General features: G+C 34.2%; 5 protein-coding genes across 8 annotated transcripts; 3 read left to right on the top strand and 2 right to left on the bottom strand.

Annotated features, from left to right (window-relative positions):
* Positions 1 to 2784: 2784 nt before the first annotated feature.
* Positions 2785 to 4533, top strand: LOC106412335 (protein PSK SIMULATOR 1). Its single transcript, XM_013853255.3, has 2 exons — positions 2785 to 3347; positions 3415 to 4533. The coding sequence occupies exons 1-2, from the start codon at positions 2887 to 2889 to the stop codon at positions 4343 to 4345; spliced, it is 1392 nt and encodes a 463-aa protein (XP_013708709.2). The 5' UTR covers positions 2785 to 2886; the 3' UTR covers positions 4346 to 4533.
* A 1681-nt stretch (positions 4534 to 6214) lies between these two features.
* On the bottom strand, positions 6215 to 9389 carry LOC106415525 (probable aminotransferase ACS12). 4 transcript variants are annotated; one of them, XM_048754328.1, is made up of 5 exons: positions 8937 to 9374; positions 8665 to 8805; positions 8424 to 8584; positions 7485 to 8355; positions 6215 to 7133 (listed from the first exon to the last, which is right to left on the bottom strand). In XM_048754328.1, exons 1-4 carry the CDS (start codon positions 9285 to 9287, stop codon positions 7506 to 7508), a joined length of 1503 nt encoding a protein of 500 aa, XP_048610285.1. In that variant the 5' UTR covers positions 9288 to 9374; the 3' UTR covers positions 6215 to 7133; positions 7485 to 7505. The 4 variants fall into 4 exon arrangements, with proteins under 4 accessions (XP_048610285.1, XP_048610280.1, XP_048610282.1 ...); XM_048754323.1 differs by lacking the exon at positions 6215 to 7133 and adding an exon at positions 7305 to 7387; XM_048754325.1 differs by lacking the exon at positions 6215 to 7133 and having other exon boundaries at positions 7305 to 8355; positions 8937 to 9389.
* On the top strand, positions 6278 to 7350 carry LOC106415526 (YLP motif-containing protein 1). The gene has a single exon (XM_013856268.3). It carries the CDS (start codon positions 6278 to 6280, stop codon positions 7265 to 7267), a length of 990 nt encoding a protein of 329 aa, XP_013711722.2. The 3' UTR covers positions 7268 to 7350.
* A 5059-nt stretch (positions 9390 to 14448) lies between the features above and the next one.
* On the bottom strand, positions 14449 to 16154 carry LOC106412132 (cysteine and histidine-rich domain-containing protein RAR1). The gene is made up of 6 exons (XM_013853023.3): positions 15922 to 16154; positions 15516 to 15518; positions 15352 to 15434; positions 15093 to 15247; positions 14779 to 15014; positions 14449 to 14682 (listed from the first exon to the last, which is right to left on the bottom strand). Exons 1-6 carry the CDS (start codon positions 16024 to 16026, stop codon positions 14578 to 14580), a joined length of 687 nt encoding a protein of 228 aa, XP_013708477.2. The 5' UTR covers positions 16027 to 16154; the 3' UTR covers positions 14449 to 14577.
* Positions 16155 to 21742: 5588 nt separating this feature from the next.
* Positions 21743 to 23591, top strand: LOC106414441 (transcription factor bHLH36-like). The gene is made up of 3 exons (XM_013855104.3): positions 21743 to 22204; positions 22423 to 22758; positions 23317 to 23591. Exons 1-3 carry the CDS (start codon positions 22037 to 22039, stop codon positions 23377 to 23379), a joined length of 567 nt encoding a protein of 188 aa, XP_013710558.2. The 5' UTR covers positions 21743 to 22036; the 3' UTR covers positions 23380 to 23591.
* The last annotated feature ends 1253 nt before the right edge of the window (positions 23592 to 24844 follow it).

The raw sequence follows: 24844 nt of genomic DNA, 5'->3' as shown, positions 1-24844 counted from the left end.
GATCAACCATTACGCCTAATGCGTTTTGGTTTCTTCTCCTCGTCAGTTGCTGAGCTGGGATGACTGTTTGCATAGGAAAGCCCTCCACCACTGCTCTTAGTCACCACTGAGCTATCCACTTCACTGGCTGTGTGGTTGTTTTGGCTCGAAGAAATAGGCATGGGAGGCATCTCAAGTGGGCGATCCTTAGGTGGTAAGACTGCAGGGGAGACTATTTTTGTGACAGTCAAGGATAGTCTGTTCGATGTTCATAAGGATAGTCTGCAGCTTGGTCCCATAGGTAGACGTTCATAACGGGACCACTGAAGTTTAAAATATAGCGTATGTTAAAATCAGAAAGTAATTGTCGATGGATCATATTACTAAGAGAAAATATATTGATTAGTTGAAAAACAACCACTTACTCTTTAAGCTGCAGGTGGACCATAATTTTCTGTGAAGTTGAGCCATCCTTGGTGCGTAAAACGGGACGTTGATGGAGAGCCTGGCCGTCCAACCAACTTAAGGTAACCAACAACATCTACAACACACACACATAATTACTCAAAATATCCACTCTTTGGTTTAATTAGCAAACTCTGAACTTATCAACGTAAAAGTGAGAAATATTGACTAAAAAAACTATAGTGGTGGTCTGCAAGAATCAAATTTTGAATTGACCTTTGCTGGTTTTTTAAGACTCTTTTAATTTTTCTTTTACTTGCTAAAAGCAGCAGATAGTTTTAATTAGTCAGAAAATTTTAGAAGTTTAAACTTGAGAAAAACTCATCTAAATCTTACCATAAAGATCCCCTCTAAGATCGCAGTTGGCTTCAAAATCTGGAAAGGAATGGATCCTGAAGCACTGAGACGGAATGCCTTCAATGTTTTCTTCAAGCTTTGACAGGATAGAGGTATGTGTGATACAAATAACCAGCTTCTGGTCAGCCACACCGTACATCACCTTGCTGTTGGATGCAAAGAAGTTTGTCAAAGTGTAGATGCTTCCACGTTTGAGCTGTAATACGGTTTTGAGCAATGAACCACTGGGCGACAGTGCCCTAGAGATCAGATAAAAAAAGATTAATTCAGCTGAATATGTAAAAGTATGGTGTGATAATTCATATTGTTGTCTCTAACAAATATATATATGCAGAAGACACAGTGATGAACATTGTATAGATAGATATTGAGCACATTAATTAAAAGAGGTATGTTCTGTTAGTGATGAAATAAATAGTCAGAGGAAGTCGAAAGAAAGAAGGATGAGACAGTGACACATACTTGTTCATTAATCATCAGCATCTCAATCCCGATAAGGATGCCTCCTTTGGCATGTTTGCGAGCTTCCCAGAAATGGATTAGCCGAAACTGCAACTTTGAATCACCTGGTCCTGCTGAAACTTGCGTAAAGAAAAGTGGAGAAGGAGCTTGAGCGATGGTGACTGAAGTTTGGTTTACCATGGTGCTAGGAATGGATTTAAGGATCTGAGCATAGATTGTTGTGTTGGGGTATATATATGGAGTTTGAAGAGGGAACATAGAGAGTTGGGATGTCTTTCGTCTGAGTGAGTAATTAGGGTATCTTGAAGAGGCATCAATATCTTCAAGAGTATGCAAGGATGTGGAGAGTTAAACGATGTGTTGAATTGTGTTGTATTGAAGTGCATTGAAGTTCCACCATTGTCGCCGGAAGCGTATGACCTGAGGAGTTGGAGAGACGACAGAGATGACTTTAGGTGATTAGGTTAACGGGGATAGCGATAGAAGGAATGTTGGGCCACTTAAGGCGAAAACATAACAAATGGGCTCGGTATTTTTATGAAATTGGATGGTTTGAGGCCTGTAAAACAAAAACTTAACATGTCTAAATGATTGGTTCTAAATATTTTGTCTTATGTGGCATGTCTAAGAAGCTCTTAAAATAGTCCCTTTTATATAGTGGGATGGTAATGCTCTTGGTACGCCTTTATTTGCTCCACATGCGCTTACTCTATAATTCATTTTCCAGCGTAATTTATTCAAAGAATGTCTCAGTAAAAGATCGTCTACACTTAAAAAGCATTCCTTGTAATTTAAAATATTGAGCAAGTCTAAATAAAAACGAAACTGCATTTTCATGGAAAGGTGAAAGTTATGAGATAAATGTCAATTGATAAAAAAGGTAAGTAGGAGTACTTAAAATTTTATATACAGAAAAATTATATTCCTTCCGTTTCATATTTTAATTGTCATTTTACACTTGATCATACAGATTAAAAATATATTTAATTTATATATTTACTAATTAAAAACATCATTATCACACCTAACGATATTTCAACAAATAGACAAATATATTAGAATATAAAGTCAATAAATTTTATATTTGAAATTATAAAGAGATATTTATTTTGAAACGAAAATTTTACTGTACAACGACAACTAAACTGAAACGGAATTAGTACAAAATTTAATATTCTTTTTTTATTCATGGGTTTTTACAATGTTCATGTTTTTATTCTATCTTTGACCACAGAAGATTATATATCTATGTAAAAACAAAGAAATTTGGTAAAATATTGGTCATTTAATCTATTGTGTACGTATAGAGAATGGAAGAATCATAATGAATAGATTAAGAATTTTGCTGAAGAGGACTCCTCTAACATTCATTCCAAAGTTCCAATCATTTAAATAATGTAAACGAATATCAGAATACATTATTTCACAATTCGAATACCAAAACTTATTCCTTTTTTAAATAATCCTAAAGTGTAATGATGGGTAGAACACCCCACGAGCCATTCACACATCAACTTTATCATTCCCCTAGAAGAAGAAAACTATAGCTTATATCTTAAATCTCATAACCTCCCTCCCACTCACTCCATCAAATCAAATCATTCACTTTGCTTTGCCTCTCCAATGGCTCTCGAAACTTTCCTAATAAAACTCAAAAACGCCATTTCCTCCAAACCCACTTCTCACCGACCAACCCGATCAACATCTCCTCCGACCACCACCACTTCCTCCGTCGGAGTTTTATCGTTCGAGGTGGCACGTCTCATGACCAAACTCCTCCACCTCACTCACTCTCTCACCGACTCCAACCTCCTTAGTCTACGCGACCACTCTCTGTCCTTAGAAGGTCTCACCAAGATCGTCACGGCCGACGAAACCTTCCACCTCAGCCTCGTCTGTGCTGAGCTCGCTGACAGTCTCGCCCACACTGCTGATTCTGTTTCCCGGCTGAGCCTCCGTTGCACCACCCCGAGCCTCCGCTCTTTCCACCGCTTGTTCCATGAGTTCGCCGACATGGGTCGTGACCCTCACGGATGGGTCATCAGCTGTAAAGATACTGACTCTAAAAACAAGAAAATCGAAAGGTAAAGAAACTTCTTTGCACTTAACATTTAAAAACACGAGTCTTATTGAGTTTGTTAATGGAAACAGATACGTGAGCGTGACGACAGCTTTGTATAGAGAGATGGAAGAGATGACGAGTTTGGAGAACTCCCTGAGAAAACACAGCTCACAGATTGGGATCGAATACGAAGAAGACAACAAGAAAGTGATGGATCTACAGCAAAAGATTGAGAGACAGAGACAACACGTGAAGTATCTGAAAGACAGATCTCTATGGAACAAAAGCTTCGACACGGTCGTGTTGATCCTCGCCAGATCGGTGTTCACCGCACTCGCGAGGCTCAAAACCGTCTTCTCCTCCGCCGCAGCAGCATCAAGCTCCCCAACCGTCGTGTCTTTTCTCCCACGATCTCTCTCTTCCTCCTCTTCATCGATGAACCTCGTCCACCCCAGCCCAAACGACGACGAGAGGCTCAAAACGGCGTCGTCCTCTACGTTTCTTGAAGAAAGCGCGAGACTCTTGAAACCGCCGGAGACGACTCTTGGCGGGTCCGGCGCGGCGCTTCACTACGCGAATCTGATCGTCGTGATGGAGAAGATGATAAAGCAACCGCAGCTGGTGGGTCTCGACGCGAGAGACGATCTGTACTCGATGTTGCCGGCGAGCGTGAGGTCGTCGCTCAGGTCGAGGCTAAAAGGAGTTGGGTTCACGGCGGACGGTGGCCTAGCGGTGGAGTGGAAAGCGGCGTTAGGGAGGATCTTACGGTGGTTGTTACCGTTGGCGCAGAATATGATAAGGTGGCAGAGCGAGAGAAGCTTCGAGCAGAGACACGTGGCAACGGCGGTGAATAGTCAGAACAGAGTGATGTTGGTTCAGACACTTGTGTTTGCGGATAAAGTTAAGACAGAAGCAGCCATTACAGAGCTTCTTGTTGGTTTGAATTATATTTGGAGATTTGAAAGAGAGATGACTGCTAAAGCTCTGTTCAATCTGCAGTCTCCTCCTAATCACAGCTAATTTTACTGTAGAGTTTTTGTTTGTTTGCTTTTTGGTGGGTTATTTTTGGTTTCTTCTTCTTGGTTTAATTTGATAATACGCATTATGGAAAAATGAAAAAGTTATTTGGGTGGGGTTATTTTCTTGACATTTGAGAAATTATATAAAAAGTTTGTAAACAATGTAGATATTGGAATGAGTTTGAGTGATTATTTTCTTATTATATGTATTCGTTAAAGACTTAGTACAGGCTAATGCTCTGAGCTCTCAAAGACTCAACTCATAAGACATGCAAATTTGAATGAAACATGCTTTTGGAATGAAATATTTGGAGTATAATTTATAAACCGGGTGCTTAGGTTATTTTGTTTTTCGCATATATGTATGTCACTAATAGTGTTGTTGATATAGGCCAAATTTACATCTATAAAAATGTGTTACTTGAAGACGATTATAAGAAACTCATCTAGTTTATGTAATCTACATTACTGATTTTTTTTTATGAATAATATAAATTTAAAATTTAGAAAAAGTCGAATAATCAAATATGTAATATTTTTTATAAAAACCAAAATATGACGGGTACATCTAAGCATTTTAAATATATTTTTTAAAACTATATAATTTATCCGTTTGTGTGTTATATGTATGAAAACAGTGAAATGTTTAAGAAATTGGAAAACATGATTGGAATTATATATTTATTTATTCTAAGTTTTTCTTTCATATTTAAAAATTCTCCGAGAACCATAAATGAAAGAATTTAGTAGGCATACATTTTAAATCTCCTAGAGAAAGTTGTTTGCTTTGCTCTGTTAGTTGGAAGAGCCGAAATTTAAACGAAAAATACATATTTTGATGAAATGAATCTAGAGAATAGAATTAGATGTCGAATATATCTAGTGCACCTAGAATACTTTACCTTTAAAGTTTGTTTGACTTTACAATTTAAAAGTACTAATCATTTAACAATAGCCAGATCGGTGCAACTCATGCGAGATATTAAGAGTCAACTAAGTTCTGTGTTTTCATTATCTTTTAAATTAGAATGTTTCAGAGAAATATAGACGCACCAACTGTTGGACCCAGATCCCGCGTCCAACCGTTGGGTTTTGGTTAAACTAACTTGTGGGTTGATGATGAGAATGAATATGCAAGAGGCTTTGGATTACTATGATCATAATAAATTCACAAAAAAATTGATGAAATGATTTGAAAAAAATACTAGAAAATTGGTTATAAATAAATAGATAAATGTATCGGTTCCAAGCTCATGTTTAGTCAGAGCATGTAGGGAAGGCCGGCGGCTCTAAACATCAACAATGCACCACCCAATGTTTTAGTGCTAAAAAAAGTGTATCCTAATGTTACTGAACCCCCAATCCTCAGATACTCCATGATGATCTCTTAAGATCCATCTTCCTACAACTTAGCCCGTATTTAAATCATAGGCAGCATCACTGTTACACTTATACATCGAACAGATAATATCCAGTCCGGCAAGGTGCTGGACTAATCGCTGCCTGATGAAGATTTATGGAAATAAAAATTCTTTCATCACTGATAGTAAATGTGATCGATTCATTGGTCCACAGTGATTTTAGGTGTTGCATTAAAACACCTCCAAATGTTAGACAAGGAAGAGTCTTTTCATTGCAGAAAATAAGAAATGATGATAAGCTAAACGGATTTATTGTGAGATTTAAGTATAATTTAAATTATGATAAAAGGCAGCATGAAATGAATCTATAAAAATTTGGTGACATGACAGTGATGACACCAAATGGTTTAGGTGACATTCGTACAAAATAGTTTGCTCTAATCCAATAACGCATGCTTTAAACCAAAAGCCGTTTGGCTTTACTAAACACATCTCATTGACTTAATAAACACTTGCACAAACAATACTTACTTTATAAATAAACCAGACCACAAGTAAAAAGAGAAGAGCAAATGTCACAAATGGAACCCAAAGAAACAGAGACACCACCACAACCTAGAAAACAACCGAGGCAGCATCCTTCTGTGCCGTTCGTTTGGGAAGAACGGCCTGGCTTACCAAAGAAGAACTGGCAACCTTCACTAGCCACTTTCGTGCCTTCTGCTCCTCCGCTTCCGCCACCTATCCCTGTCCCGGTTAAGCTTGTCACCTCCGTTCCTTTCTGTTGGGAAAAGACCCCTGGAGAAGTGCTACTAAAGCTTCCACAACCACCGTCGGAAACCTCCAAGACTCCTCCATTACCACCTCCGGTCCCAGTTCCAGTTAAGCTGGTTACGTCCGTTCCTTTCTGTTGGGAAGAGACTCCTGGAAAACCGGCTCCTTCTTCCGCAAATGACCCACCTAAGCTTCCACAACCACCATCGAAAACCGTCACGGCTCCTTCATTACCACCGCCAGTTCCAGTTCCGGTTAAGCTGGTTACATCGGTTCCATTCCATTGGGAAGAAACTCCTGGACAACCATACCCTTGCTTTGTTGATTTCAACCCACCTGACCCCTTGGACCAACCGCTGTACGGTTGCGAGGCTGAAACCAGCAGTGATTGCTTCAGCTCTGTGCCGATATCAGGTGCTTTTACAATGGATGAATTTGATGACAACCTGAACAGGGAGACGTGCTCGATGCCAACATCGCCAGCCTATGATACTGATGACAGTACGAGCAGTTACATGACGGGAGCTTCCAGTCTCGTGGGAGCTTCGTTCTTGGAAGAGCTGTTTCCACGTCTTCCACAGGAGAAGGTCGAAGCTGCTGATTCTCACCATGTTCAGGTTACTACAGCTTCTAATGACATCAACTTTGGCTTTCCTGTGAGGGCGCAATATACACTCCGGGAGTTAATAATGATGAGCCGAAGGAGGAGTTACATGAGAGAGCACAATCCTTCCATGGTAGAAGGACGTGAGTGGAGAAGACACCAACGAAGGCTGAAGCTACTTTAGAATAAAACACTTAACAATTTGTATCAAGAAACAGAACTTGTCGCAAAGTTCTCTTTTCATAGAAGTAGAAACTTGTTTTGATACAAACAGAGCATGAGTTTGAATGCAAACTCTTTTCTTCTGCAAACAATAAAGTTACATCTTCTAATTCATTCCTATCTTCCAAACATCTAAAGAACTAACTTGCGAAAAGAATGTGTAACAATGGCTTACTAACCCAAAATCTGGCTTGCTGGCCTCAAGATGTGGATGATTCAGCAAGCAGTTTGATCCGTTCCATGATCACTGGGATGTCTTCATCAGCCAAAGCCGTAAAACAGCACCTGAACCAACCCGGTTCTATACAATAACAAGCTGTTCCAGGAGTGGCATTAATCTTAGCAACACTCAGTAGCTTCTCAAACAACTCGAGTTCCCCTTTCTCGCTGTAAGATGTCAGTAAACTGCTCATGTCAACCCAACAATACAACCCACCACCACTCTCAGCACACGGAATCCCTAACTGCTTCAAACCTTCCACAAAGAGAAAATGCTTATCTCTGATCCTCTGCCTGTGGGCCGCCATGTATTCCTCGATAAACCTTGTATCCGACAGCAGAGAGATGAGTATCCTCTGGACTGGAACAGGCATAGAACAAAATCTCATCAGCTTCTTGGCCGCGCTTACAACGTCTTCATGAAAGGAATAGATGACTCCAGTTCTAAAACCGGGAAGGGAAAGGTCTTTAGACAAGCCGTAGATGATATGAACCCTACTCTTATCGAAATCCCCCGAGGCAGCTACCTCCGCCATGCTAACAAACTCCTTGTCCCCGTAAACAGAACCGGCGAATATCTCGTCAGAGATGACGTGGATGTTCTTCTCTTGAGCAAAGCTCAAAATAGCGTGTAGCGTCTCTCTCGACAGTATGTTGCCAACAGGGTTTGAAGGGTTCGAAAAGAGGATGCCGGAAACCTTACTCCCTCGCTTTCTAGCTTGAGACAAAGCTTGTTCAAGCGCGGAAACCGTTACAGTGAAATTGTCGGAGCTACGGCAGTGTACTGGTATAAGCTCGACTCCTGTCCTGAACTTAATATCTCTGTCAAATCTGCAAAAATTTAGTTTCTTTTAGTTACATTGGCACAGAAAGATAGAATCAATCATTAAAAAAGTTACCCTGGATAATAAGGGGAGGGAATGAGAAAAGCGTTTCCATGATCAGCCAAGCAGAAGGCCAATACTTCAACAGCAGGAGTCCCACCGGCTGTGATCACCATGTTTGAAGGGTCAAAGGACACGTTGCCTCCCATTATGCGTGACATGAAATCAGCAAAAGCCTGCAAATATCAAAACATAAGATAAAGAAAGTAGAGCTCTCTCTCTCCAAGCTTCTGATTCATATAACAACAACACATACCACTCTGACCTCTAGCAACCCTTCGAAAGGTTGATACATGGCGATGCTACTGACATCGAATCCACCATCAACATCAGATTGCATCATCAACGACTCCATCAAGTTCTCAGACATCCATCTCTGAAGCAAGTCAAAGCACAGCTACAAAAACACAAACCAAAATCATCTCAGATGAAACATTCGCCTCAAAATATCTAAATCTTTATTAAATCGTCTATTATCCCCAATTTTTTTTTTTAATTAAATAGTCTATTATATCCCGAAAATCTCACAGTGCTCTCAGCCAAACCAAGCTGGATAATCCCATCCCTATTAGTAACCCGATGGTACGGATCGGTCTTGACTCTGTCCAACCCTATATAGTACGGCGAATCGGGAGGCTTGGCGAGAGGAGCCGCTCTGGAGGAGACTCGGACACGTCCGATGGAGTTCCCGCGGGTGAAGAGGCTGGAGCGAGACGAGGTCCTCGGTAACTCCGTCGAGTCGGAATCAGGAGGAGGGGGAGAACGGCGTCGTTTGAGGTAGAGCTGGAGGAAGTAGAAGAGGCAGCAAGGGATGAGAGAGCCGACGAAGAGGCCTCCGCGGCCTTGAACCACTCCCTGGAGAGGAACTATCAGCCTCATCGCCAACTGATTCGAGCCGTTCCTTGAGGGTAACGATGACGTGTCAAGTGTGAGAGTTCTTAATTTCCTTTGGGAGTTGAGTTGATATTAGTAATTTTGTCTGATGTCAAAAAAAAAAAAAGTAATTTTGTCTTTACTTGAATACTCTTTCATACAATTTGGAATATGGTTATTTTATCCGAATTTGGTTCAAGTATTTTATATATAAATTATTTAAATTTATCTTTTTTTTTTTTTTTTTGGCTCAACTTCAACTTTATATTAACCAAAGAGTAGTACATGATTTCAACCACAAGGATTTAACCACACTTACAAACAAAGTGATCTAGTACCACCCAGGAACACATAGATGGATCCTACGCTACCCGATCTTCTACTTTGTTGTAATTCTACCCAATGAGAACAAGTCTCCTCCACGACCCGAAGAGAACTGTCTCTTAAACCCCTACAATTCGACCATACAAGTGAACGAAACATGAAACCGAGCTTAACTAAACCTTATCAGGATTAAACATTAACACCAAGCATTGGTCTCCAAAACATTAGAATGCAGCACTCGGACCAGTACGTCAACACCAAATGGCGCATCTCCTAACTCGATTCAGTATCATCGATCTCAGTTCCTCACTTCTTAGCCAGAAAAACGGCATATAACCGTACTGAAAAGGCGGATTTAACGAGAGCAGGACATGGTCGGAACAGCATCTTCTAGCTTCAAATGGCGTGAAACCCTACCACCGGACATAAACGCAGAGTCGCCGCCGGTGCTGGGAAGTAAGGCCCCACCGTGTACTACCGCTAGACTCCCTTCACCGGTTGACTACGCCGATGTAGAAGAGCCAAGCCACACGTCACCTCCGAGAACCGGAGAAACAGAACCATCTTCCGCCGTTTTTCAACCGCACCTCCGTTTGGCTCACCACTGCTCAGCAAGGTAGATCCAAGGCGGAGATGGACCCCCACTGGACCACGCGCCATCGTCATGGAGGAAACGCCGTAGATCTGAAAACTTGAAAATTAGATCTGGCGGTTTCTCCTATCCTAAAAGCCGACCTCCCTTGCATCCGTCGCTCCATAGTCTCACCGCTTTTCCAGAATCACCTTCTTATCTCCTTTAACCACCATAGGTTTCAGGTGAAGAGAGATAACTCCAGAATCGCCAGTATATCGGACAAGGTTTGAGCAGATAGCATGAGAGGCAAATAAAAAGGAGATTAAGGGAAGAATGGAGGACCTCCGGTACCGGCGTGGTGCCGGACCGGAGAAGAAAGCTTTATGTCGATGGAGTTTTGAGAGAAGGTAGGGGAGGCGGAGAGAGAGAGGTTTTTAATAAAGAAAAAAACAGCTTTAATAAAGAAAAAAACAGCTTTATTTAAATTTATCTTAATACCTCCCAGATATATATATTTAAACTATTTCATATTTTATTTAAAAGTACCAAAAAGTAGTTGAATTATCCAAAAATAAATAATGCTTCCATAGTTATTTTTGTAGTTTTGAATATGTAAATTAATAGTCAAAACCTTTTTAACTGAAAACTAATCAATGATTGTACATCGTATATTTTGATTATTTTCTTAGGCAATATTAAACTATTAACAATTATTCTTTTTTTTTGTCAGCCTTTTAACAATTATTCAAATTAATGGAAATAAACTTACACAATATCTTCATCATTATACAAGAACCGTCAATCGTGAAAATTCATAATAACGTTGTTATACACAAATCCTCTTAAAACAGATACTAGATTTTGATCCGCGCTTAGAAAGCACGGATTTATTTTTGAAATTAAATAAATTCTTCTTATATAAGAGATAATGTATAGGTTTGAGTACATTTACCTGAGTACACTAAACCGTACCAAACTGGGAAAAAAACTCAAAATTAAGCTGAATTTCATAAATAATCGAGCATAGAAAAAATAGAAACCAAAGTAAGGACCAAATGAGTACTTAAAATTTTAAAATACAAATTATATACCTATTAAACATAACTAAACCATTAAAAATTTATACTATTAATAGAATTATATGTGGTAATGATCATATTTGAATAATTTATCATATATTCATATGAATTTATTGTTAGAGCAATTATATAATAGATTATGAGAAAATAATAAATGAATTTATTTAAATTATGTAAAGTATTTATATAGTTAGAGAAATATAAGTTAAAACCAAATAAATAGTTAAGTTTAATGAAATGGTCCAACAACCTTATAGATTTTTTAGGAGTGATTCTCTTTTAATAGTATAGATTTTATGTGGTAATGATCACATTTGAATAATTTATCATATATTCATATGAATTTATTGTTAGAGCAATTATATAATAGATTATGAGAAAATAATAAATGAATTTATTTAAATTATGTAAAGTATTTATATAGTTAAAGAAATATAAGTTAAAACCAAATAAATAGTTAAGTTTAATGAAATGGTTCAACAACCTTGTTTAATTAGATTTTTTAGGAGTGATTCCCTTTTAATAGTATCTATACTATTAAAGCAAAATCCCTCATAGGATTCTGCTCTTATTTTGTTAGATATTTACAATAGTGTGCCACTCATAAATTTTTGTTTAATATAATTAATTATATTGCCTTAAACACTTTAACTCACTAAAAGAATATTCCTAAATAATGGCTATAACCGATTGTTCATTAACCGTAAAATCTCAACATAATTATTCATTAATTAAACAAATGCCTAATAATTCACACACCTATTATCAAGATCTCATGTCCACATATAAGAAAATAATACATTACTACCAATAGAAAAATGGGTCCTAATCAAAACATTTGTTACGGGTGTATATTACTTAATTACTTACTAGATTTTGACCCGCGCAGGCGCGCGGGTGTATATTTTGAAAATATGTTAATATTTGTTTTTCATGTAATTATTAGGATTTGGAAAAATGAATCCGAGGAATATAACCGATACCGATCCAAAAATATAGTACCAAACCCGAACATAAATTGATTAAATATTCTAATTATTCAAAATTTTGTTATTTAGAGAACCGAATCTGATCCGAACCGAAGTATTTGGGTATCCGAATTTATCTAAAAATAGATTTATATACTTATATATATATTAATTATTTTTAGATTTAACGTATATAAAACATCGAAAATGATACTTTTAAATTGGTTTAAATACTTGAAAATATATATAGATAGTCAAAAGTAAATATCTGAAATAGTTAAAGTATACTCAAATCACCAAAAATACTTAAAATAATTATTAATTCCGTATCCAAAATTTTAAATCAAGCCAATTGATATGTTAAACTTAAGTATTATGACATATATTATTCAAATTTATATGTAATATATTATTTTATTTATACATTTTGAGAAATTTAAAATATATAATGATTTAAGACTTTAAAAATAATTTAAATTAGTTATCCAAACCCGCAAAGATCCAAATCGAACTCAAACCAAAATTTAGAAACATTCTAATAAGGCTGAAATCTTTGACCCTGAAAACCCGAAATACAAACCGATCAGAACCAAACCCGTATGGGTACCCAAAAGCCCATCCCTAGTCATTATTATATATCGTATTTTATCATCATATAATTAATCATATTTTATATGTACCATCATATAAGTAATCATATAATTAATAGTATTTTATACATACCATCATATAAATAATTACATATATTATATTTTTAAGATTTAATATGAAATATAAAAACCATAATTTGAGTTGGTATTTCAAATTGGGCTTTGTATTATATTTTTCTTATATATATTGACAATATTTTTTATAATGGTTATTGAAAAATAGTTTAGTAAAAATCCATTTTTGAATATATGTATATTTTTGAATCAATTTTTGATATAAATCAAATTTGAATTATTATTTTGATTTGAAATATGTATATAAAGTTTAAATTTTGTTTTATGGTTAGTTTAGAAAAAAAAAATTTAGGCAATTAGATTAACCCATTTTGGTATATTTTAAAAGTGGCCTAGATAACTTTCAATTTTTTTAAAAAACATAAGCCCATTACTTTTTTTCTTAATACTACTATCTTTGTTTTCAAACAAAAATATTTTTTTTTTAAAGACTGTAATCCATGTTTCCAAACACTCCAAATTTTTTAATAGTTATATTCAAGTCTCCAAACACTCCAATTTTGTACTTGAGTTTTAATAAGATAGATGTTATAACTAACTGCATCATAAAAGTCAAAACATTTGTTACGGGTGTATATTACACATATTTTACTATAATAATTATTATTTTTCTTTCATGTATAACAATTAGTTATTATAGACATAGAGTGAAATAACATATTATTTTGTATACATATTATATTACACTGTATGTATACGGATGTTAGATGTTACTTTTAATTGAATTGTATTTTATCTTATTTAATTAGCTGAATTATTTGAAATTTAAGAAAAATCTATTACTTTGAAAATATACTTCCATGTATTCATCTGAATTGTTGTTATATTAAACTTGGTCACAAAACATTTCGATCATTCAAAATAAAATAATTAAAAAGGACTCCTACATATTAATTCTAAGATTGCATTTTAATAAAAATATTTAAATTAAGACGGATTGAACCAACATTTTAACACAAGTTTTATTATAAAATAAATATCTAAACTGATTAATAAAAGGTATGAGTTATTAAAACAAAATCAATGAAAAAATTAAATAAATAAATTACTTATAATACGGTTTTGAATAATTTTAAATTTACTAAATTGTAGTTCACCTAAGAAAAAAGCATAATAAATAGTACATATAATTTTTTATAACTAAATACAAACCTAAAAGAAACAAATTATATAAATTATAATTTTGTTACATAAAAATATTTAAACTAAAATTCAATCCCGCGCTTTCAAAGCGCGGGTCAAAATCTAGTAGATACTTATTATCGGTTATAGACTTGTACATATAATATTTTCACAATTTGTAACAGGTTAATAATTCAATTCAATTATTATAGTTAAAAATAAATATATAAAAAACTGGTTTGGAACTCATTTCAATTGGGGTTAAATCCAGAACCAATTCATTGGTGTAATAATTTAAGATCTGTTCGAGTATTTAATCTAGGTCCAATTCTTCGGATCATGATACTTTGCCAGTCCTAATCAAAATCACTTGAAGAGCATACAAACATTTATCCATATCTTTATGGAAGGAAGCATTGAAAACAGTACAATGAGCATTTTAACCATTACATATATTGTTCCATAAGATGGTAAAAAATCTTTTGAAAATCAAATGGATACATATCAGACCGCTTGATCGGCGCTGCTGCTGCTGTGCCAACCTTTGGTACAAGGAGGTATCTCCATGAACTCGTCGAACTCTTTCACGTGAACATCGCAACACTTCCACTGCACAACAACAACAACAACAACAACAACAAACACAATCAAAAACAGTTTAAAGAGAAGAGTGTTTCGAGGAAAAGAAAAGTGTTAAAAACGCACCCCTCTCAGTCTGTCGTGGAAGACCGCAGGACCTGGATGATAGCTACAAGCAGTCTCGTGATTGTCTCTCTCCTTGAATGTTTTGCCACACCCCTTGTTTTTGCACACTTGCGGTTGATTAATGTCTATAACAACCTTTTTAACCGGAGCTGGGGCTAACGACTCAGTCTTTTCTCCTTGCACTTGTACTGGTGTGTTCAGGGCCTGCTGACTAGTCTGTTCTTTGGGCTGGGAGCCTGTGTGGTTAGGGACAAAAAGTTTAGAGATTCTGTTGAAAAGAATATGGAAAACAGAGAGAGAGCGGAGATACAAACCATGGTCTGAGCAGAAGAAGCCTTGGCGGCATCTGGAGCAAGAGTCTTTTGTTGCAGCATTACCATGTGGAGATGAAGTAGGAACCGTGACAGGCTGCCTTGGAGCCGGTTTGGCCAAAACTGGTTTCTCAGTTGTGTGTTTACCTGTCTTACATCTTTATTTGCAAAAAACAAACAAAAAGTATCAGTGTGTCTGCGATCAACCACAACACAAAGACATACATGGGGTTATTATATATGATGATGATGTTATTATTACCCAGGAATTTCCAAGAACAAAGTGAAATCGTGACTTCTTTGCTTGCAGCAGCTCCATTCTTTCATTCCGTCGTGAAAAAATGGCTGCACGTATGAATATTTCTAGCTTTAACTCTCCGAGGAGATGAGTGTAACAAAATAATAACTAGAGTAAATTTGACTTACTCCCTGCTTGGTGTCGACAGCAAAAAGCCAAGCCAAGCCAGACCGGAAAAAAAAGTGTGGTAAATGAATATGTAAAGATACAAAGAAATCTCCAAGCAAGCATAGATGAAGAGTTGTAAAGATGTATTCTATTGTTGGTACATCGCTAACAACAAGACCTACTTCTGTGAACAGTACTTATTATAGATGCACTACATTATTTTGTTCTCCTTATATGTCTCAATGGTGCTGGTGCTATTCAACTAAATTCAAAGGGATAATAATAAATATGCAAGCAGTTGATTGAAAAGTCTAATGTTTGGCAATTCGAGAGTTAAAAGCTAATGTTCTTAAGACTAGACCTATATGACATGTAAATAAATAAAAAACCGAACTGAATCAATTAAAGGAGGGAAGAAGACCGTACAGAGGCATGAAACCGACAAGAACCGTCTGGATTGTCGTCATCGGTGAACATGGCGTTGCAGCCAATACGTTGGCACTGTAGCTTCGTTGCAGATCTTACTTCCATTATAGAGCGTCGAAGAGTACGTTGAGTGAGTGAAAAAAACTCGAAGATCTGAGCAGCGCGAAACTGATTCTATGTATTCAGATCGTCGCTGACCCTAAGAAGATTGGAGAAACAATGCGCAGCGAAAGAGGAATAAACGCTGTAATAGATATAGTATGGGCCTGGAATTGGGCTTTTGTGTTTTTCGTCTTTGGAACAATCTCGATTTTTTTGACTTTCGTACAAGACTATGTTTTTTCACTTATTAGTGGCAGTTGCATTGCAGAATTCGAACCGTGGCTTGGTGAGATGGCAGGTGGTGCCATCTATACTATACTAAAAGGGGATATAAACTCTTTTTAGAGTGTCTACGTAGGCACAAAAAATCGTCCAATCAGAGAGTCCGAAGTTGCCACGTCATCTCATTTATTTTTTCGTAAAAATAAAAAAACAATACAAAGGAAATGATCGAACCCAGGTTAGTATGACATAAATATATGACAGATACCACTAAGCCATTGAAACTTTCTTGGACACATATACAAGAATCGTTTGTTTACCGGTCCGGATCCGTTTTTTGGGTTGCTTTGTCTCCATCCTCTCAAGGGCTTATCAGTCTGATGTCTGCTCAAGAAACTCTTCATCTTCCTTAACCGGTTCTAAGAAAGCTAATGAAATTGAGTCTGAAATCATGTGGAACCATTAGAGAAACAGAGTTCTTCTGTTTGTGTCTATACAATCTTGAAGAGATTGAGCTTAGGACATGTAGAAGTATTTTTTTGATAAAGAAAGAAGTATTGGTGATGTGGTTCTGCTGAAAGTTTCAGAGATTTTGGAATCTCTCAAGTCTCTCTTGATATATGACGGTAGTAAGAAATACGCTTTAATTTATTTCATGAACAATTCTAGATGCAATTATACTTTTTGAATCGTTAGATTTGCGTCTACCGACATCTCATCTCTCTTGCTGCAAATTTTAAATCTTTATTTTGTGACATGATACAGTTTAAAGGCATATCCAGAGTATATGGTTCGATTTTGAGAGCTTATTAAAAAAAATTTGGATCACAAGAGTATAAGACAGATATATATGTATCACTCTCTTCCCTGAACCCAATGGTAATCACCATTATGAGTTTGCAGGAATGGTTTCCAGAAGCTGATAAGATCAAAGATTCAGCTAGACAAAGCAAGCCGCTTGGGGAACCAAAAGTATTGATTGGCGTTGTTTTTCTATTTTTTAGTTTAAATTTATTTTGTGAAAAAAGAGTATTTGTTGCTTGGATCATCTTCTTGCATTTTCATGTGACTAAGTTTGAGTCTCAGAGAGCATCTTTACGATTTGTTTTTCATGGAATGTACTGTTTTATATTTGCAGTGCTTACTTTTTTTTTTAGCACTCGCTAAAGAATAAAGGTTAACTATAAAATAACATAATAGTATACAAATACGCATCCAAACGTATCTTAAAGAATTTGTGTAAGTTTAGATTAATTGATATTTTTATCATGTAATTTAATCACTAAGTGTCATTTATATACGCAGCTTCAAAGAAAAAGGGTCTACTAAAAATTATTAAATACTATACGAATACGTGTGCAAGTAATAGATCAAACATATTGCTCTCTTCTCTTTACAAAAATTATTCTAAAATGCCTATGCGATTCATACCAATACGATTTGATCCTGATAACTATCACACGATCTAAAAAATTTACATCAGTACATGACATCTTCTCTACGTTAAAAGCCACATTAGTCAAAGGTGTGTTTCGATGCATATGAAACGAAGTATATTTAACTGAGCATATCTTAAGCCGTTCAACAATGGGTCCTGCTTAGTTTCTGTTGAAAACAAGTTGTGATTCTTAATCTTCGCAAACAGATACTCCGCGGCGGACGAAACCTCTTCTTATGAGACACCTATGGTTGCAATGAACGAGGTATTGATCACACTTTGCTTCACTTACTACTTTTTGTTGAGAAGTGATTCATTGAGTACAACCTGCAAATGAAAGAATGGAAGTCAGTGAGAAGAAGAAAAACTAAAAGGCAAGAAGAAGAAGAAGTTTCAAATCAATCCAAAGTCAAAGCTGAAGATGATGAACGTGAACCAGATCATAACAAGTCGTTAGTAAGAGTTGTTGTTTGTTAAGGAGTTGTTGGAATAGTTAAGTTGTGGGTGTAAAGATTGGTCTAGAGACTAGAGGTATGGATTAGGTGTAAGTAAGCAAGAAAGCATGATTAGAGTGAATAAGAAGTCTACTATAAAGATGGGGGTTATTGGGAGATAAAATTGTGTAGAGTTTGTGAACTTTAAAAGTTACTTGGAAAAGAAAATATATATACACTAACTTACAAAATTTGATCAAACTTTTGTAAATTGCTACTTCATGAATATTTTTTCGAATTATTTTGAATTTGTTTCTTTATATTTCTCAAATTGAAACTATTTTTATTTTAAATTTGAAAAAGAATTTCGATTTTTTTATAACATATAATTTGAAAGCTATATAAAATTTAAAACATTTTTTTTTGTAAAAAAATCAAAAACTTAATTTGAAAACAATAAAAATTATTTTATTTATTATTTATTGATAAAACAATAATTATACATTTCAAAAATCCATTTATATAAAATGTAATGAATAATAATTTTGGAAAAATAATTTGGGTTGAAAGTGCAAAAGATATTTGGCAATAATTATATTTTGGATACACATCATAATGAAAGGGAAAATTGTAAATATGGAACAAAAAAAAAACAAATAGATTGTCCCTATGCCATAATATGAATTATAAGTTGTCCACTTAGTATAATGTTTTCTGAAAACCCAATTAAACCCTTAATCTAATCTTAATACATTTTTTTATAAATTTAATTGTTTAAAAAAATTTAAATTTAAAAAACAAAAGAAAGTAAATAAACAAAAGCGGATGTGGTTAAAAAAAGGGGTTAATTGATTATTTCCTAAATAGGGGAGACTAAGAACCCTAATTCCGGCTCCTTTTTTGGCGATAGAGAACAAGTCGATTTCAAGTCATTGGCTTCTAAGAGCTTGCCGTCACCGGTGTTCCTTATGCCGCTAAGACTCTGCCGGTCTTCTTCTTCTTCTTAATCCAAGTCTCAAAGACCACGTCTCACTTCTTACCTTTAAGGGTTCAAATTTTTTCTTTTTAATGTCACTATCAAAAAAAAATTTTCTTTAGTGCTCAGTTACACTAAAAAGTCTAAATTTACAACATACACAGTTTTATTTTACATCTTTACAACATAAATAACTGGAAACGCTATTCCAATCCATATATAAATGCGTTTTCCACATTTACAACACAAGAAAATCATGTTAGTAGAAAATGATTCTAAAAAAAGTGCCAGTACGAAGAGTTAGAAAATATACGATAAATATAATACATAACGTTAGAAATAAATTATCATTGATCACTAAAAAATCATATTAGTAGTAATAAAAATGAAATGATAACACATTTATTAAAATCATAGAACGACACGCAACAATGTGTTATTAAATATACAAACTACAAATTAAATATGCTCAACGCAAACACACAAAGAAACTAAATTATTAAAAAATTAATATACAAATAAAACTAAAGCAATATTTTTTAACGTCAAAATAATAAATGAATCAAAAATATATTATATTAATAAAATAGATTTTAGATTTTAAAGACTTATAATTCATGTAATATTACAAAATTCAAAATTAGTTTATTACAATTAATATTTTAGATCGATATTCAATTGTCAGTTTCAACTATTACACATAAAAAAATATTATTAAGTACACTTTTTTAAAAAAAAGGGTTTTATATTTTAAGTAGGTTATTGGAGTACTTTTTCTTTTCGTGAATTTATTCATGATGAGATTCCGATCTTTTAAACTAAGATAATTTATGTTCTATACATAATTATATTTTCTTACATAACTCTAAAATCTCGGACTTGATTCTTCATATTTTATTAGTTAATTGTGTTACATATAATAGAAATATTTACCTTAAACTAAAAATATTAAAAAAAAATCAAATTTAAAAATTAGTTAAGTCAAGTTAAAAATGATAAATGTAACAAATTTAAATATATTATCCGCGCGTAGTGCGGAGAAAGGATCTAGTCTGAATAATAATAAATCCAGTATTTTTCTCTGTCATCTGAATATTTACGAAGAAAACAATTAATTATAATTCAAAACCAATAAAAACAGACCAATAATAAAGTCAGTTTCTTTCTCCAAAGATTTTTTCTGATTTAATAATGTAAAAAAAATTTCTGGTTCAATAATGAAAAAATATTTTCAAAATAGTAGAAATTAATATTTTGCCTATTTTAAATTTGATTTTTTTTTAAACCAGAGTGGATAAAAAGAAGTCATATCCATATTGTTAGGGTAAATCTATGCGAACTGTTTACGAAAACGAGAAGTAAACAATAATAAACATGAACAAAGATCAAAATTAGTTTATTATTGATCAATAGAGCATGAAATACAATGTATTAGACAAACTCTAGTTCTATCCGCTGAACTCTATAGTCGAAGTCTAGAATAACCTCCCTTGTTCTAGGGTTTGGGTCTCTCGTACATAGATTATTCGTAGTCGGAAATTAGTAGAAATATTCCATTTAGCCGGAGGCATGAATTTCTTTGTTCTATTGGTTTGGTGGTTGCTACGAAGACGATTTCTTTATGCCCATCAAAGAATGATGTGGGTATGGAGCCGAGATTTATTAAGGCAAGAATTGACAGAAGTCTAGAGCCGGGATTACAAAATTAATAACTCCTCTAGAATTCTTTGCCCAATATTTATTAAATGAGACTTCTTACTTATATGATTTTGTAATCATTTATATTTTATCATAACCAAAACCTTTGAACCATGGATCGCAAAAATTTTAATGTGAGACTTTTAACAGTTTTAGTAATTTATAGTCGTTTTAAAAAATCAAAATATGACATATACAGAAAAAATTAAATTTTTATTATATGGTTAATGTAGTTGTTTAATTTATTTTATTAATTTAAAGTAAACGAATATGATAGAGAATACACTAATTTTTTTATCAAATCTTTATTATTTAAAATCATTAATTTTTATATATATTTTAGCCACATTAAGAAATTCCGTAATTTTTATTTAAAGAAAGAATGAAAAACATTAATAACAAATTTATGTTTAGTTTAATAAAAAACTTGTTATATATTTAGATGTACCAAAATATTTTTTTTAGAATTTTAAAACTCATTGTAGTGATGCACGTGGCTACCACAAATATTGTAATTCTTCTATTTTAATATATTGGGGATAAACATGAATAAATGATTACATAAACATATATGATATGTTAGCATAGAGAATACAATCGATCATAAATCATAGAAATGTTACCACCAATATAAGAATCATATTAATGTTGCACATGCCCACACCGTCCACCTAGTTTTATTATAAAAATATTTACACAAATTTTGGTCAGTATGAGACATTTAAAATTTTAATTATATTATTCATTTTAAATCATTGAAAATAAAATCACTGCAAAACAAGTTAAAATAAATCCAAATCATTCAGAATTCTCAAAATTTTAACCCACCTTATATAAATAAATAAAATAAATCATACGAAAAAAATTGAACATAAATTTTAAATAAACTTAAAATATATAAATTATGTATAAATTTTTAATAAACCGAATAAATCTCGGACAGCGCGGATCTAGTTTTAAATTATTTTCCGTCATTTTTCTGATACGTCTAACCAACGTATCTTCTTCTCCATTAAAATAATTTTGTCTGACAAATCTTTTTATTTAATAATTTGCTCAATCCTCAAGACTGCAATAATTTTCAACTTTACATCAAAGCCCTGAGCTGTTTCTTCTAAAAGACTAAGATCAAACCAAGATCACAAAATCCTCAGGAGATCAGATCTTGCTGTCTCAACATCATCATCAGGAGAGAATCTCTTAAAGAAATATAATACAATTAGTTAAGAGCATCAAAGCTTTTTGATGGACGATTGTCGGGAGAAAAGAAGACGCTGTACGAAACTAAGAGTAAGTACTGATAACAACGACATGGAGAAGATGATGCATAGAGAAATTGAGAGACAGAGAAGACAAGAAATGGCTTCTCTTTATGCTTCTCTTCGTTCTCTTCTCCCTCTTCATTTCATTCAGGTCACTCCCTAATTCCTAAAACCCTAATCTTGATTTTGATTTTTGATGACTCCTTTACATCTTATAATACACAGTCTTTGTCATTTGACTTGGTCTACCGTGTAAGAAAATGAAAAAGGGATCATAGCAGGTGTTTTGACTTTGTGTTTCTCTTACAAGTTTACTTAGATCTAAGCTCTCTTGTCGCTTGTCTTGTCTTGATATTTTACATTCTGTAGGGTAAGCGTTCGACGTCAGATCAAGTGAATGAAGCGGTTAACTACATAACGTATTTAGAGAAGAAGATCAAGGAGCTGAGTTTGAGGAGAGATGAGCTCATGTTACTGTCTAGAGGAACCCCCTTGGATGATTCGAAGGATGAGATGGAGACAATGAATCATGTGGTGGTTCGTCAGTGTTTGGTGGGTGTGGAAATAGTGTTTAGCAGTCGCTCCTGCCGTGGCCAACCGCGGCTTTCGAGTGTTCTTCAAGTTCTTAGTGAAAATGGTCTCTGCCTTCTTAACTCCATCTCCTCTATTGTTGATGATAGACTGATTTACACTCTACAAGCTGAGGTAAAGTTATCTTACTCCTATAAAACTTCAGCTATGCCGATTTGCGTTTGCATTTAAATGTTACAATATATATAATTTTCAACTTGCTACTAAAACATAGCAATTTTTAGTTTTCATTTAATACTTTTACAAAATGAAAGAAATTTTTTTTTCTGTTTTCCGTTTTGTATTTAGTTAATATTATTACGTTCATTAAAAACTACATGTTATGGGTTCCTTTATTTAAAGATTAACACAATTTTATAACATGTCAACTGAAACACAGAATTTTTTTTTGAAGTCATATATATATATATATATATAGATACCCAGATTGATATGCATGAGATTCAAGAATATACTATCTTACGCATCCAATATGTGTAAAGAGATTAATCATAACTACTGTGGTTATATTTATTTCAAGAATACGTTTACACATGTCACATGTGGTAACAGTCTTTCGGCCGCACTTTTTATGTAATATAAATCCCAGCCTTTGTATACGAGCATACAACACTATGCATAAAGTTTATGATATGTTCGAGGGTACAATAATATGGCTAGTTTTGTTTGCAGGTCAACGATTCGAACTTGATTGACTTATCAGAACTGGAAGAGAGATTAACCAGAATGAAGTAAATGGTTTTTTCTGTTTGTTAAATGATATTCTGAGTGATGTACATGGTTGTTGAGTTGGTTTCTCTTAACTTGTCAAGCAACAACTAATATAAATTACGTGGTTAGTTTATTTGTACTTGTATTGTTGTGTTGTGTTCACTTTGCATCTATTTGACTATATGTATGTATTTATCTTCTTCTTCTTTTCTCAAATGTAAATATCATTTCATAAATGAAGTTAAGATGTAAGCATCAAATATAAGACATTTAGATTTGGTTCCATTGCAAAAAAGGTAAAAAAACATGGAAGCAAAAACAATGGATATCTTAACCATTTTTCTTGAGAGCGAATTGAACATGACTAATAGTAGCGCTACAATCTTGAATAATTTGAGTTGGAGGTTGAACCGAGCCAGGGAAAAAAAAGGAAGAGACCCAAAGACAGTCGAACGAGGTACACAACACTAACAAGAAATTGATTCATCTGGCTTCATGAATTCCTCAAAAGAGTAGAAACAAGCCTGCTCAAGGACCGTCCTCTAGGTCAGAGCTGGGAAAACGATTTGAACTAAGTTCCCACAAACGACAAGATAACACTAACCACATTAGCTTAATAGTGCTCAACTGGTTCAACCACACTTGGCCACTAAACCGGTAAAGAGCAAGAAATTGAGGTAACTGATATGACCGACTATATACTTTCATTATTTATTCTCTTCCCAAACAATTGAATATGACCGTTGCTATGATAACAAAATCAAAGAGACGTATCAAGACATAAAAGAGTCCACGATATATATTTATGTTTTCGATGGTTCTTTACACCATGTATAAGCTTTTGAACTTTCTCCTGTATGTTCATTTCGACAACAGAATTTATCAATATAAATAGTCAATAAAAATGTTTTCCCATTGTGAACTTAACTAAATTGTTTGTGTTAATACCTAACAAACCTAAACAAGAATTAAAACGTAATATGGGGTTTTGCTTAGTAATGGCATAAAAAAAATGTGATATCTGGAAAAGTGGAATCCATGAGCAGGCTGGGATATTTTGAGATAGAATTGAAACAGCTGGTCTCCATCTATTAAAGTTAGGATCTTTCTTGTCTCCTCTTTCATACTGGTTCCAAAATTGTCTGAGCTGTCTCATCTTTTAACTTGTTCCACTCCACTTCACTCATGCTATCTATGTATACTTTATTTATAATACTTAACTTGTCTTCTTTGACGGCAGTTTTACTAACTTGTCTTCATTGACGGCAGTTTTACTGTGTAAGTTTTTAATATTTCGACTTAAAATTATTGTGAGAATTTTTTTAATCATATAACCATTGCATTACATACAAGCACGTCACACTGAGGTACTGGTGTTTCAAATTATGCCAATTCTATTAATTAATATGATATTATCTATTTTGGTCCTTTGATAAAAAAAAAAATCTATTTTGGTCCTAGATGCTAAACTATGCACGAATTTGCTTTT

The sequence above is a fragment of the Brassica napus genome, chromosome A2 (assembly GCF_020379485.1).
Source record: "Brassica napus cultivar Da-Ae chromosome A2, Da-Ae, whole genome shotgun sequence".
NCBI classification, from domain to species: domain Eukaryota; kingdom Viridiplantae; phylum Streptophyta; class Magnoliopsida; order Brassicales; family Brassicaceae; genus Brassica; species Brassica napus.
This window is presented reverse-complemented; position numbering and strand designations above follow the sequence as displayed.

What these genes read in the sequence shown, in the direction of transcription:
- LOC106412335 (XM_013853255.3), top strand. Translation starts at nt 2,887, where the DNA reads ATGGCTCTCGAAACTTTCCTAATAAAACTCAAAAACGCCATTTCCTCC. An exon ending in AAAAACAAGAAAATCGAAAG is followed by an intron (nt 3,348 to 3,414) that starts GTAAAGAAACTT and finishes TAATGGAAACAG; the next exon opens with ATACGTGAGCGTGACGACAG.
- LOC106415526 (XM_013856268.3), top strand. Translation starts at nt 6,278, where the DNA reads ATGTCACAAATGGAACCCAAAGAAACAGAGACACCACCACAACCTAGA.
- LOC106415525 (XM_048754325.1), bottom strand. Translation starts at nt 9,287, where the DNA reads ATGAGGCTGATAGTTCCTCTCCAGGGAGTGGTTCAAGGCCGCGGAGGC. An exon ending in TTGGTTTGGCTGAGAGCACT is followed by an intron (nt 8,806 to 8,936) that starts GTGAGATTTTCG and finishes GTGTTTTTGTAG; the next exon opens with CTGTGCTTTGACTTGCTTCA. An exon ending in GGTTGCTAGAGGTCAGAGTG is followed by an intron (nt 8,585 to 8,664) that starts GTATGTGTTGTT and finishes TGATATTTGCAG; the next exon opens with GCTTTTGCTGATTTCATGTC.
- LOC106412132 (XM_013853023.3), bottom strand. Translation starts at nt 16,026, where the DNA reads ATGGAAGTAAGATCTGCAACGAAGCTACAGTGCCAACGTATTGGCTGC. An exon ending in TTGTTCTTGGAAATTCCTGG is followed by an intron (nt 15,248 to 15,351) that starts GTAATAATAACA and finishes TTGCAAATAAAG; the next exon opens with ATGTAAGACAGGTAAACACA. An exon ending in CTTCTTCTGCTCAGACCATG is followed by an intron (nt 15,015 to 15,092) that starts GTTTGTATCTCC and finishes CTAACCACACAG; the next exon opens with GCTCCCAGCCCAAAGAACAG.
- LOC106414441 (XM_013855104.3), top strand. Translation starts at nt 22,037, where the DNA reads ATGGACGATTGTCGGGAGAAAAGAAGACGCTGTACGAAACTAAGAGTA. An exon ending in TCCCTCTTCATTTCATTCAG is followed by an intron (nt 22,205 to 22,422) that starts GTCACTCCCTAA and finishes TACATTCTGTAG; the next exon opens with GGTAAGCGTTCGACGTCAGA. An exon ending in TTTACACTCTACAAGCTGAG is followed by an intron (nt 22,759 to 23,316) that starts GTAAAGTTATCT and finishes TTTTGTTTGCAG; the next exon opens with GTCAACGATTCGAACTTGAT.